Source organism: Trachemys scripta, chromosome 4 (genome assembly GCF_013100865.1).
Source record: "Trachemys scripta elegans isolate TJP31775 chromosome 4, CAS_Tse_1.0, whole genome shotgun sequence".
NCBI lineage: Eukaryota > Metazoa > Chordata > Testudines > Emydidae > Trachemys > Trachemys scripta.
In genome coordinates this window covers 67,581,868-67,597,131 of record NC_048301.1, presented here as the reverse complement: position 1 = coordinate 67,597,131, position 15,264 = coordinate 67,581,868, and the positions used below count along the sequence as shown (strand labels likewise).

Below are 15,264 nucleotides of genomic sequence, written 5' to 3'. Positions count from 1 at the left end.
GGATGTGCAATGTGCCTCAGGTGGCACGTGACCAGGATTCATCACCGAATTTGGTTAGCTGGTTGGATCATTAACTTCCCCGACTTGGGCCAAGTACTGATGGGGAGTGCAAGTGAATGCTGATCCGTGCCCCCCAGCACAACAGGTCATACTTAATTGTATTCAATACAAATAAGGTACACATTTTCAGCAGTGAGGGTTAATAACTGAAGCAGTTTATCAAAAGAAGTGGTATATTCTCCAAACACTTGACGTCTTTAAATCAAGAGTCAACGTCTTTCCAAAAAGTTATATTCTAGATTAAGCACAAATTATTGGGATCAATGCAATGGAGAGACTGGGTGAAGTTCTAGGGCCTGCATTATGCAGAAGGTCAGGCTAGAACAGAGTATACAAGGGTCCCTTCTGGCCTCAATCTATAATACAGTATGATATTGTGCAATATTTTGAGAGGTAACTAGTATTTAAACACTAGTATTCGTCAGATTCCACATACAAACTTACCTGCTTCTGGATCCGGAGGAATCCTCCACATGTATAAGTTGAAGTCGTCAGAGCCAGAGAGGATGTACTATTAGAAATAAAAATAAATAAAGCAAATTACAGGTGAGGCATCACTTGAATTAGGTTCTCTTTCTTAAAAGTGAATTGAGAGACTTCCAGCTGTTTGGTCATGACTTTTAGAACTTCAAAGTTTTACTTCTGTGTGTGTCTGGACAGGCTGCTGCCCCAGCTAGGAATCTCAGAACTCTGGACACAAAAGGACGAGAGTTCCAAGCAAGTGTCTGCTGTCCGGGTTTTATTTTTGGTCTGCTATGCAGTCTAGCCTCCAAAGCAGAGATGGATCCAGACCAAAATCCCAGACCCAACCACCCTGAACTTCAAGCTCTCACCCTTTCCTAAACTCAAAATTCTTCATCCTCAGACACCACAAGCATCTAGAATGTGCCATATATTCAACCACCCTGCACCACTGATACCTTTAAGAAGATTACCATGAAAAGTCACTCACTGTTGCCAAGAAACATCTTGCTATTATTCAGTAGAAGGAAAATGACCAAATCTAGCTCTCTCTTCTTAAATTTCAGCCAACGCCGCAAATACGAGTTTATCACAATACAGTACTTTTTTTGGCTTATAGTTTTGCTGGGGAGGTGATTACAAACGGCCCCTCCTTTCAGCAGCCTATAATGGATGAACAAATGCTTTATATGTACACAAAGGCACAATGCACATTTCTTTATGTATTCCCTACTTTGCATAGTGCAAAGATTCAGTCTGACTGATGTTTCACTCCATATTCTTTATGAAAATATGCTTATGATATGAATAGGACATAACCGACGTACTTTATGCAAGATGGCTCATGTGAGATATCATTGGAAAGGTTATGATTTATTGAATGTGATTATCCAATTTGTATGCCAGTATCATTTCTGTATCGGCAGTTAGGAATATTAATTATGTATCTGTATTTCAAATGTGTTACTTTGGGTGTTAACCCCAATTAGTCCTTCAGGTACAACAATGGAAAAGCCAGACAGGGCTAATGGGCCATTAGCAGAGACAATGGACTGTGAAAGAGCTTAGGCTTCCTGTGGACACTCCAGACAGCCTACAAGTAATGGCAGCCACAGCTCTGCAGAGACATGGGTCTGAGTCACCTGGTACTGGACGCACCTTTTGGAATACCAGTGTTCTTCCACTGGGAGACAAAGGGTTCCCACCATACAAGTGCTATATAAGGCAGGGGAGTGACATCGAGGTTCTCCTCTGCCTCCCCACCCTAAGAGACACTGAAAAAGACCTGGAAGCAAGAACTGAACTGAGGGGAGAAGGGTTGAGTCCAAGCTGGAAGGGCACCCAGCTTGTGAGTAATATTAACTGAGGTTTCAAACTGGAGACCAGTGTAGCTGTCTTTCAAGACTTTCTGTAATCTGCCTGCAACAAAATCTAGGGTAAGAAATTACTATTTATAACCAATTTCTTTAGTGAAACAAGCTTAGTTTGCGTGTTTGGTTTTATATGCTTAGTAATCTGCTTTGTTCTGTTTGCTACCCCTTTAACCACTTAAAATATGCCTTTTATAGTTAATAAAATTTGTTTTGTTTCTTATTAAACCCAGTTTCTGTAATTTCTACTGGGGGGAGGGGGGCAAGGAGTTGTGCATACCTTCCTCCACATTGAGGGAGGAGGCGGATTTCATAATATGCCTTTGGGTCTGCACCCCAAGGGAGGTGGACACCTGAGTGCTGGGGCACGTCCCTTAAACTGAGCCTTCCCAGAACTGATCTCAGTGTCTGTTTCATCATGCAGTTGGGTGTGGCCCTGCTTGTGTGTGTGCTGGAGGAGGCTTAATAGCCTGGCTCAGCAAGACAGGTAAAAAGGGTCCCAGGCTGGCATAACAAGTGGGCTCAGTGGTATCTCAACACATCAGGTGGCATCCTAAGGGGTCCAACCCATCACAGTGACAAGGGGACATTTGAAAAAGAACATTTCACTGCCTTCCAGTTGCCAGGGAACACAAAAAATACCTCTTACCATATCTTCCAACAATCTGCTCTGTGACTCATTTACCTTAATCTCAGATGATGGACAACAGGGCATGTAAACTAAGGACAAAGGGGCAGATTCTGGTCTCAATTACCCTGATGTAAACTGAAAGTAACTCTGTTGAGTCTACTGACTTAAGAATCATTTAAATTGGTGAAAATCTGATTAATCTAGCCCCCCCTCAAAAAATCAAACATTTTTTGTGAGTGAGAGAGAAAGAAAATTTGGCCTTTTCTTGACCCCTGACAGAAGATAAGCTCTACTTGTCTGGCTTGAGTTTAACTGGTTTCCATTCTCCAGGGATAAACAAACTCATCAGGCAGAGTGATAGCAGGCTGTGAAGAGACAGGTTCGGTGATCTTAACACAGGACTAAGAAACAAAAATAAAGCCAAACGACATGGAGAAACATACAATTTTTACAAGGTTGTGAATATGATAGTTATTTTACAGGTAAAATATGTGCTGCCACAACAATGCATCAGACCTCTGGAATCCCCTCACATTCCCCCCCACCGACACAATGCAACCAACTATTCTTTTCTCCTCACAGCTCCAATTTTAAAACTATATGGGTATGAGTAAGCATCTACAATTGCAAATTGCCTATTTACTGAGGTGAAGGAGCATGGATCAAACATCAGTTGCTTTACAAAACTTGTGTGCACTAGTTCTGTATTGCTTAGAAACCCTTCCTTTCAGTGCCAAGCACTCCAAAGAGTAATTCCTACAAGCGAACATGTTCAGGCACTTAGGCAGCTTACCAGTGCCAAAATGACCTAGTGGTGCCAGGAATATAAGCGGTTCCCTTTCATATGACAGCTTATAAGTGCTAGCCCACAGCAGGCTCGGCGACTGTGCCAGATCTACATAAATTAGGGCTTATGCAGGCAGCCTCCCAAACAAAAACAGTTCAAGAAACAAAGCAGTTCTGCAAATGGTATTTGTTACACAAGAAAAGGCTACATGGAAAGTTTTGTTGTTGTTTTTGTAGTTGTTTAAATTATACAAAGGGTTGCCATCTTATCAACATTTGCTACCCCAGAATGTAATCAAAGCAGAAACTGCTCAGCACAGGGGAAAGATGGTCCTAGTTTGAAAATAAAATGACAAAATATCCCTGCAAATGGTCCAAGAGAAAACTAAACAAATACTTCTATCAGGAAACATCTGATGCTGAACAATAATGCCCCAAGTTTCCCTCTCTACCAAAATCACTGTCATACCCAGCACCTCATGTCTTGCTTTACATAATATATGTACTACAAAAGAATAACCAGAAGGAATTAGTTTCAGATTTATTTTTTTAAGGGGAAAGGGAAAAAGAAATCAAAAGAAAAACCATTTGTAAAGAATAGAACAGATGCATACAGCCCGCCTGGAAACTTCAAAATGCATCAGGCTGCAGCTATGCTAAGAGTCTGGTTTGGGAGCAAACTTCTTTGGGAACCTAGTAACAAAGGGAAAAACTGAGGCTACGTACGTGGTGGTGTCTAGCAGTCCAAGTTTTAGGGAGTCTAACTTGCCATAACTTGCATGCCAAGGAGCTGGAAGAGGAAGTTAAAAGCTCCTCTCCTACTTTTTAAAGTTACTCTTTTTAAAACTTTCCTGCTAATCATTCACTTCATGCTATAGTCCTCTTTCCCATTGATGAAGCTGCACAAGCTTAAACTTACTTTAGAATCAGTGGGCCAAATTCCAAAGGGAGGCATGTGGGTGCGTACATGGTATGATGTAGCCTGTAGCTACAGAATTTGCCACAGACTTCACTTCTTGCCACAGACAGATGTACCCGAGTCCCAGTTTTCATTTTAAATAGTGAGTTGTGCCTAGTGATAGCCATCAAAAGCTGTTAGTAGTGTAAACTGAAGAGTCACCTGCACAAGTCTGCAGACAGCTTGAACCAATAGCTCAGTGATGGGAGATCAGAACCCCATGGACTTTGGGTAGGAGTAAAAAGCCACATTTTAGAAGATGCCAAGAATTCAGCATTTCTGTCACAGAATTTGCCATTTTGCTGCCGTCAAAGCCAGTAGCCAACGTTCCCACCTCCCACCCCTCCATATCTCCTTGCCCTGACAGGATCTCCCTATAGTTGTCTCTTGTTTTCCAGCTTTCCTCACAATAGCAGTTAACTGGATTACAGAGCATGCTCCCTACACTGTTGCATGGAGCCATGAAGCAGGGGTCAGGAAACCAGAACTGGAGTCCAGTTTACAGTCAGGGACTGGGGAGCAGCCAGGAGTGTAGGCATGTGAGCTGCACTGGCTGAAGAACAATGCAGCAACTGAAGCTTAAAAAGGAAGATGAGCTGCGGAAGCCATCAACAATCTCCCCGTGTCTCTGGCACATTCAGAGAGAAAAGGAGGTTCTGATCTGTGCTGTCTGTACAAGAGCATTGGAGCCAAAGCCTGGGGCGTGTAAATGGGCCACCTGTCCAGGTTTGTTTAGACATCTATTTTTGAAAATAATTAATTTTACTTCAATTAGTATTTCAATGAACCATAGTTGCATGTGGTATTGGGGGATAGGAATAGGAATGAAGTATATTTCATGACAGAATGAATTAATACTGCTGTAGAACACAGCGCCATGGTTATATGTTGGTAAGTGTCAGAAAGCCACTAAGCTGGTTTAAAGAAAGGCACCCATTGAAGGAGACATATAAGCAATGTTATGTCAGCTTAGACTCCACTTTATATGTGGTCCAAGGATCTTAGATTGTAAGGGAATGGGCAAGACTAACTCCTAACAGAGTATCTTCTACCAGCTGATTTGTAGAGTAACACTGATGAGGATCATGGAGGTAAGCCAGCAGTGATGAATCATGAGGGTGGTAGGAAATAGTGAAAAGATAAATGGTGGGCCCCCAAATAGAGGATTATTGAAATAGTGGTGACTTCTGAATCAGGCCAGTCACTGAGGGAAGAGCTCACATGCTCAGATGTTTGGGAGGAGAAGCCTCCACCAATGTTAAAAACACCTGCTTCATAGTCTGCATTTTTTGCTGCAGTAGCTGATCACTACGGTAGATATTAACATGCAGAATGTTCACATGTGCCATTAACAGAAAAGTATTTGCTAAGAATAAGCACATAATTAAGTATTTCATTCTTTTAAAGGGAATCATTAGGAAAAGGATAGATAATAAGACAGAAAAATCATATTGCCTCTATATAAATCCATGGTAAGCCCGTATCTTGAATACTGTGTGCAGATCTGGTCCCCGCATCTCAAAAAGGATATATTGGAATTAGAAAGTTACAGAAAAGGGCAACAAAAATGATTAATGGTATGGAATACTTCCATATGAGGAAAGATTAATAAGATTGGGACTTTTCAGCTTGGAAGAGAGATGACTAAGGCGGGATATGATTGAGGTCTATAAAATCGTGGCTGGTATGGAGAAAGTAAATAAGGAAGTGTATTTACTCCTTCTCATAACACAAACTAGAGGTCACCAAATGAAATGAACAGGCACCAGGTTTAAAACAAGCAAAAGGAAGTATTTCTTCACACAACACACAGTCAACCTGTGGAACTCTTTGCCAGAGGATGTTGTAAAGGCCAAAACCATAACAGAGTTCAAAAAAGAACTCGATAACTTCATGGAGGATAGGTCCATCAAAGGGTATTAGCCAGAATGGGCAAGGATGTTTGCCAGAAGCTGGAAATGGGCGATGGGGAAATCGATCACTTGATGATTACCAGTTCTGGTCATTCCCTCTGAAGCACCTGGCATTGGCCACTATCCTGAAAGACAGAATACTAGGCTACACTGAGCATCGGTCTGACCCAGTACAGATGTTCTTATGAAGGATCAGCCTCCATCTATGCTGTTAGCAACAACAAGGGGAAAAGGCTTCCAAATGACTACAAGTTGCTGATTCAGAAGTTGCCTTAGAAGGAAGAAAACTCTCAGGTGCGGTTAATACCTGCTGCAGAAGAACACATGGATTCATTCTCAGAGCTGTAAGTATGCATAAAATGCTTGGAATTAACAATGACTAGGACTTTGGCAGAGTTACTTCTAGACTTGTGTGTTCTTCTTTTGGTCCATTGCAGCTCCTCCCATTCCCCCCCACCTCCCCACCACAGGCGATACACACAAGTTGAGATCTGATCTTTGCTGCTGCAGTCACACAACAACAAACATTAGCACATTCTAGAATCCTACGGCCTTCAGGTCTTTATTTTCCTATTGTCGTCTGTTGGAAAGCTCTCCGTATCTTGCAATCTACATTTCCTACATGAAGAATTTGAGAATTCCACTTTCTCTTATCCCCATGAAATGGTTATTCAGCTATACTGATTAAAGCAAAGTATGTGTGTAAGGAAGGGTCACTTGATAAGCAGTATTCTATATCCATCTCAACCCACACTTTGTTCTAAAAAAAAAAAATAAAAAAAAAATCTGTAGTTTCCATTAGGTCTTCCATTATATTAAATCAGTCCTATGATATGAGAACTACAGGGCAGGTTCAAATGGATAACAAAGGAGATATTTTTCATATGGAGAATATTAATTGACGGACATCTACTTTACAATTTCACTGGAATTATTGTAATAATTCCACATTTCTTGTGTGTACAAAATATGCACTTGTGCAAGCAACAGGAGAATTTGGTATTTATCAAGGACCTGTTTTCAGTACTGTGTCACTGTCATATTAGCAGAATGCCTACTGGCCACAGCTGAGACAAAAATAAGGATATGTCTATGGAATTAGTTGGGGGAAATGTCTCCAAATAAAAAAAAAATTAAAGTAAAACCCTCAGGAAAATACCACTGCCTGACAGGAAAAATAGTTCATATTCTAGGCTCCCCTCTTTCCCTGAAAGACAAGACCAGTTTGTTGACCAAGCCTTCCCTTCCACACACAAGACCGTTGTCTCCATGCCTGGCTGTAGTCCGCAGTCCCGTGAACCCAGCTCCCTTTAAGCCTCTCAATATGAGTTTTCCTCATCAGGGCAGCCACTTCTGAGGCCTCTCTCCTCATAACTGTTCCCTCCCTATTACTAACTCCAGCCAAAGGGCCTGGCTTGACACTTATGATTGTGGAGTAGAGCTGATTTAATACCTGTATCCAGGGCAGACTATTAACCCCTTCTTACCCTGTCTCAATGGGGAGTTCGTATACCCAATCAAAAGTATGGAGAGAGGCAGGTAGAAATTATTCCTAGAAGTATTTGTTAGAATTAGAAAAACTTATAAATAGAAAGCTGTATGTAGTGATGTAGTCATGTCAGTCCCAGGATATTTGAAAGACAAGGTGGGTGAGGTAATATCTTTTGTTGGACTAACTTATGTTGGTGAAAGAGAAACTTTCGAGCTTACAAAGAGCTCTTCTTCAGGTCTGGGAAATGTACTCAGTGTCATAGCTAAAGGCCAGGTCTACACTACACACTTACTTCAGTATAGCTATGTCATTCAGGGGTGTGAAAAATAGTTAGTTATACTAGTTATACTGACCTTAACCCCCCATGGGGATTTTATACAAGTTTCAGTCCCCAGTCAAGCGAACATTTGTACATTTGCTACTTAATGAAACTTATCTGTACTCCTGAGGTAACAAGTGCCTTTTTCCCAGCTTCACCATCTCTTTCCCTGAGTCCAGATATCAAATCTACCTTTCCCTCTAGAAGATCAAACAAAAGGAAACCAAGCCATTCTATGTAAAAAGCATATAAACAAACCAAAATAAAATTCATGACTAAGACTAAAAAGAATACAAGTCTGATGACTCTTCTGTGGGGATTTTTGCCTTCCAAGACTCACTTTAGAAAGCAAGACCCTGCCCTTTATGAATAAAATATATAGGATTTATGCAACACACCTATTCTGCCTTTGAAAATTCACAAGCCCCCTCTCCCCCGCTGCCCCCAATCTACTGTACAAGTTTGCCTTGCGTCCTAAAATGGCTTTTAAGTTTGGTTAATATTGAAAACCAATTCCATTAACATGGCTGTGCCACGGGTGTGGACAAGGCACAAGACATACTGAAAATCATGCAGGCCTATGTAGTGTGACCAAGAGGAGAGAGAGATTTTCAACACACAAATTTGACTATGATTAGGCTGCTGGTGCACGAGACCCACTACTCATAAAGCCTGCCAATATTGTCTTATTGTGTCCTTGTACACCCCCATCGATCTGTCTGTATCCATCTATTGCCTTGTTTCATACTTAGATTGTCAACTTTTAGGGACAGGTACCATGTTTTTGTTCAGTGTTTGTACAGTGCCCAGCACAGGGGGCTCCTCAGTGTTATGGTAACAACAAAAACACTGGCTTCAAAGAAAAAAAAAAAAAAGTTATCCTTTTTCACACTAACCAGCACAATTCTATTAACCTGAAACCAGCTGGTTTCCCGCCCCCCACCCCATGTTTGAGCCATGTTAAGTAATTAAACAGGACTTAAAACCTCCCCTTATCCTCAAGGAGCAAGTCAAGGGCAGAGAAGAATCTTTTCCATTTATAACATTTACATAAATGTTTACAAAGCATACAAATGTTTGTCCAATTAAAACAGTTGGAGAAGGAAACATTTATCAACTATTGTTGTTAACCATGTGCTGATCAACTTACACAGATCCCCAAAGGCTTTCTCTGCAGTAATTGATCGATTGTTGCCCAGTAAGAGACATGCTGGTCTAATGAACTGTACTGACTGGACAAGAAAAGCCAGATGGCTGTGTAACAGAGAATACGGAACTGCACTGAAAATTCAAATCAAACCATTACTCCCACCCCCAATACACACCCCAATCTTAAAAGCAACTGAGTGTCCATGGAGCAATTTTAAAGACCTGTCATACAAAACTGTCATCAAAACCTATCAATCAATATTTTGCAGACTCACTGCATAGTAAAACTGAATTTTTAATCACCAGGCGAAGTAGCTGAAAATCTATGACTGCAGATTTCTGCAGCAAGGAAAATATTCCCACTATGTCCAAAAGAAAACAAAGAAGAAGTTTCTATGCACGCGGAGGGGAAGAGGGGTAGATGTAGACTATTTCTGAACATTGCTACAGCTGCAGGCATCCTGCATGCTTTTCCTGCTCTCTTGAACCCAGTGACTACAAAATTCTATTAATTATGAGAATACAAAATTCTTAGCCTTCTTATCACTATCCATCTAGAAAAGGGCAGATTTTAAGCTTGATTCTGAACACAGTTTGTCCTTGTCTACACTTGCAGTTAAACAGCATTCAGTACCAGTTCAGCTGTACCCATCGCTGGCCCCTATTTTGTTAGCAACAGGTAATTTTTTTTTTTAAAGCATAGACCAGACCACACCCATCATCCTGATGAGAGAAGTCTTTACACTGTAGATTTCCTAAAGTATACATAAAAGAAGCTCCAATTCTGCAAACCTCTGAAAGTACTCGAAATCAGGGCTCCTTGCCTGCAGAGCCTAATAGGAGCACAGCTCCTTTTGTGCTGACCTCAGTGGCCAGGGGACTAAAGCTCTCCTACAAAGGTCTGCAAGAAATGAGGGAGAAGAAATGTACAGGGCAGGAAGGTTGCAGGGAGACGAGGGGGAGTCAGCAGAATCAAAGGGGGCATTCTCTATCACTTCTGCTGAGACTCAGATCCCACGAAGTCTCTTTTGGGATGGGATGGGATGGCAAACACTGAAAGTGACAATGTTTGGCTGTGGAATTGTGTTTCTTCAACTTCTATATACAAAGCTCAGTTCCAAATACAGGCTTTTAAGATAAATAAAAAAATCTTTACCAATGAAGACCAGCCATTCAGCAAGCTGACAGACACCAATTTTATCTCTGCAAAATTTAGTAAGACACTAAATTCTTTTTTATGTAAGGAATTGTCCAACCCCCCCACCTCCCCCAAAAAAACCCATATTTGCACACTGAGTCCTTTACATTTCAAGGCCTGATGCTGCAACAGAAATTAGTTGCTATGCGCTATGGTTCATACTCCGGCATCCTTTCACACAGGAAAAGCTTACACGTACTCTTTAGAGAGGAAAACGCTCCTTTAATTTTTAAAGAATTAGACACTGAAGTACCACTGCCTCAAACAAATTCATTTTAACTAGAAAGCATGCAGGAAAGTACAACAAAAGTTAGATTTCTATACCACAGCAACACCCCCCCATTTATGGGGCTTAGGAACCATATAACTAATCCTGTTTGGGAGAGAGCAGTGCTGATGTTTTGATTAGTTGATGGGCATAAATCATATTATCCCCAACCAGAGTTTAGTGTGCAGAGTTAAACATAACGAAAGCTGTAACTTTATAGGGAGTCTGAACAGTCTGCAGTACAGCAAGTTATGCATTCCTGAAACTCCCCTTCAGTGTAATGTCAACAGAAGAGGCTGAGTGGTGATGTAATGTCTGAGGGCATGCCATAGATTCAAGACACTTTTTGTTCTATTCACAGGATACAAATTAACCCTTTTATTGAAACAAGCAACAACCAGCTGTATATTTTATTAATAAAAGTTGGTTATTGGCATTCTGTTCATTTGCACCACATATTGTAGCTGGGAATCATGAGCAGGAAGTTTATCTATCTTCAGGTTTTATACCACCACCCAATACTAAGATACAAATGCCTTCCACTAAATGTATATGTACTGGGACAAACTGTGCTCTTCATTTAAACCCAGGCAGTCCCTCTAAAGTTGATAGGGTTCATTGGTGTAACTAAGGCCAAAGTTGGGCCTATTCAATCTGCCTTCCCCACACTCCTTATTTTCTTCTGTGGGTGTGTGAGCAGCTAGGCTGGGCTGAGTTGAGCTCCTAATTAAGGCAAACAAGACACTATATTGTGTTCATTCACTGACCAAGATCAGAGCTCCTGTAAAAGGAAGAGGAGAGTCTTCTTAGTAAGTGGCATGCGAACAGTGTATTCATATTTAATACCTAGGACAAGGGCAGAATTTTGTGTGGATCCAAACAATAAAAGTTTTCATTTGGACTTTGGTCACCATAAGAACCTAGGTATTTGAAGAAGAGTAATACACCACTCAACATGAGTAAGGGTAGCAGAATCTGGCCCTAATATCATCATCCGGTATAATCCAAACAAATGGAAATTCATTATGGATTGATTAAAAAAAACACAACTAAAAAGAATGCAGATATTTAGAGCAAACTAGATTGAAGGTCTGGCATTTCTGGGAAAAATCTTGCATATTCTGTTTATTATTTCAACAGGTTCGTAAGGACAACGGTTATGTTAGTGTTCAGACTTGAATGATTCAGATGCTTTCATAGGAACACAAAGGCCTGTAACCAAGGGCACAGAAAGAAGCACGGTTAACTAGCCTCTACCCAACAAAAGGGATATGTTCTTGTCACAGCCTACGTGCCCAAAATATCTAAGTCCAATAGGAACGCAAACCAGTGAAGCACTTTTATATCATTTCTCTCAATTTCAGTAATGATTGAGATTCAGTTTATATTTTGTATGATTTTTAGTTCAGCAATTTCATAGTGAGGCTAAAGAATGAACATTTCTACTTTTTACAGCTTCAAGGAACAAGGATACTAACTCATCGACATTAGGCTTCTATTTTACTAGCAGCAGGCCTGCTTTAATACCATTTGCCTGCATGCAAATCACTTGCAGCAGGTTCCCATTCTCAATGACAAATATTACAGCATTTTCTATCCCTGTTCCATGAGATGGTTAACAGAGTCTATCAGAGAGAATGGGATTCCAGAGCACAAAGCCCTATAAAATAATAAGAGATAAACACAAGAACACCTGTAGAGCCTGATGGCCATGAAACTCTCTAGCAGTTTCTATCTTCATCACTGTCTGGACAAAGAATCATCTACAAGTTCTGTTAACCAAAACTACATTCTTAGCAATGTTGGTTATTTAGGACTTTTGCCGTACAATGAAGAGTGTATTTTATACTTTCTAGTGGGAATTAACCTTTATATTCAGCTATCAGCCCAATATATATGTAAAACTAAGCTAACTAGTGAATAATATAAAGGAGGACAAAGACATGGAAATCTGCCTCTTCCCCATCTCTAAACAGTCAATAAATTTACTTTTCTTCCTCCATGTTTTTTTCCTGGTTTTGCACGATCATTTGCTAATATGTTTATGACTTGTTCCGTACCTCATGCTTCATCTTTGAGACCCCTTAGAATGGTCTCTTTCCTGCCCCAGCTCCCAAAGTCGAAATTAAAAAAAATCACTAGTTTAGTCGATAGAACTCATTTCTCAAGTACAGCCCCCTCAACACAACCTCCATCTCACTCCCTATTAAGGTATGCCTTTGGTAACCACATGTTTTCCATTTAGGAGTATAACTTTTAAATCAAATACAACTTTGTCAGAGGGTCTCAACTTTTGTACAATACTCAGGATTTTTAATTGAAAATTGGAATAGCATATAATGTAAAATATTAAATCTTGAGTTACTTCCTGAAGATGTCTTGAACATAAAATTAAAAACAAGGCCTGAATCATACATATTGTCTTCTGGTATTTGCTAAGCAGACAAGAAACGAGAGCTGCAGCTGGAGAATGCCTTTCTATCTTAAGTGACACTCACAAATTGAACATCCCTTTTATTTTCAAACCCTTCCTCACATCTTCCTACCTCCAAAAACAAACCCCCACCCAAAGCAGAGTTCTGACCCCATAAAGGGAAAAGGCTCATTTGCTACTGATTTTACATGGAAGGCACTAAGGTACTACAGTAATAGGATGCAGCATAACACTCCAAGATAAACAGATGGGAGCAAATTTCCAAGCCTTTTTTCTGTAAATTCTGTAATTTTTCTGGTTTCATGAATGGACACATAACACACAAAAACAAAGAACTCCAACACACCCGCCAAAGTACAGAATTTGCCTTACAAAGAACTGCAGAAGTCTCCTGTCCTGTATCCCTTGTGGATTTGGCTGCAGGTTCTAGCTCTTATCTTCATGTCTAGATATGCCCTACCAGGATGCAATTCCTATTGGAAGTGACAGTACCTACATGTCCAATTCCTATCACTGGATATTTTAAAACATATCCAGTTACTTACTTCTAACTATTGCTGTGTAGTTTCTTGAACTTTCATATTCCAATTCATTATTTTTGGAGTCCTCTAAATCAGTGGTGAAAAAAAGTCACTGCAGTTTTCCTTCAGTTTGGTTGACTGATGTACTAGGTATGATTAGTATGCCCAGTAATATTTGACATTTCTGCAGTTAACAGACTTCCCCACACCAAAGATTAAGTTACACGTACATGTTTTGGCACCAGTGAAAGGTTTTCCGTAACACCCTAAAAAAAGTTTGCCATTTTGGAAGACTGCCCCAATTGTCTCTTGATGTTCCATTTTATGTCTCAGCTTCCCTCTTTCCTTCCCTGCTCTAAATTTCATCAGGAAGTGCATCTCCCATTGCTCAGAGATTCTATATTGTATTTAATGCTTATATACTAGCTTCCTAACTGAAGCAGATAACCTGTCTATCGGGTTTTCCAAAAGGCAAAGAAGAGGCCCAGTGAAGAATGCCCACATTCTTCCCATAAAGTAATGAATGTATGTGCCCCCCCCCCCCCCCAAAGTACAAAAAGCATAATGCTAAAGGTCTATCTGGGTCTCAATTGTAGTTCTACTCTGACCTCTAGAGGAAAAAGACTAGTTAGTGTCATCTTTAGGTTTGTTCATTATGGACCCATAAGAAGTGGCATGTTTCCAAATGTATAACAGGTTAATTTGCTTCTGCAATATATTTCTTTGCCCTTTTTAAGTTTCCTTGGGGCAAACTCCTCTAATTTTTAAATTGCCTTCAGTACTGCTTCTGTGCACTCTGATTAGAAATGCACAAACATACCTACTCCCTATGCTTCTTAGTCATATCCACTTACTTCAGTAACAGAAAGAGGTTTTCATGCCTGAGCCCTTATAGTTACAAGAGACTATTCTATCTCCTGCATGGGAAATTAAAGTTCCGATTCCAGAATCTTTATTATTGATATCAGGGGAAATCTCACATGCTGGGCAGGTTTTGTGGTTCCAGTAGTTGTAAAAATTCGTTTTTACTTGTAAAATAATAAAATTTGACATGTAAGTTGAGAAAAAAGAATTTTAAATACCCACAATGTTTGATTTTACCGGCCTGTTTCTCTGGCTTTAAATAATAAGTTTAGTTTTCTGACCTACACAATATTGTCTAATTCACAGGTCTGAAAATTGATCAAATGGACCTTTCAGAGAGCTAATTTACATGTTTCCTTTGAAAACATATTTTCTAATTTTAGATTACTTTATTCAGATGTAGAATTTACCACACCCCTTGGTGTGCATTATTTTTCACTTACAATTGTGTAGTATTACAACAGGACAACTCCCCCTCTTCCCCCCACATGTGTTCTGGATTCAGTAATATCCCCCAAATCAGAGAAGGCTCTTAAAGTTGTTTTCAAATGCTCATGAAAGCCTCTAATTTTGCACAGAGTAATTAGCACATGAGCTTGGGGGGCACCACTTGCCCATTACCTGGTCACGGTCGCCTGCAAAACAGCAGCTCTTCATGGTACACGAGTTGAAGTAACCTTGGTTGTCAAACTGGAAGACAGGCAGTCGGGAGTGGATATCGTAGAGGACTGGTGGAAGACGCCGACGCAGTGCCAGCAGCTGGGTTCCATTGCTGTTGAATCGGACACTCATGGCACTTTGAAGGGACAGATTTCCACCATAGCGGAGCAGTGAACTAC

At 40.4% G+C, this 15,264-nt stretch overlaps 1 protein-coding gene across 2 annotated transcripts in view; it reads right to left on the bottom strand.

Annotated features, from left to right (window-relative positions):
* DCAF5 (DDB1 and CUL4 associated factor 5) overlaps nucleotides 1–15,264 on the bottom strand; it is a 95,512-nt gene that overhangs the window by 26,630 nt on the left and 53,618 nt on the right. For both annotated transcript variants that reach the window (XM_034769337.1, XM_034769338.1), the window contains exons 6-7: nucleotides 15,047–15,260; nucleotides 505–571 (exon numbers count right to left, since the gene is read on the bottom strand). In XM_034769337.1, coding sequence (XP_034625228.1) covers nucleotides 505–571; nucleotides 15,047–15,260 — 281 coding nt within the window. The remainder of the gene's footprint in view (nucleotides 1–504; nucleotides 572–15,046; nucleotides 15,261–15,264) is intronic.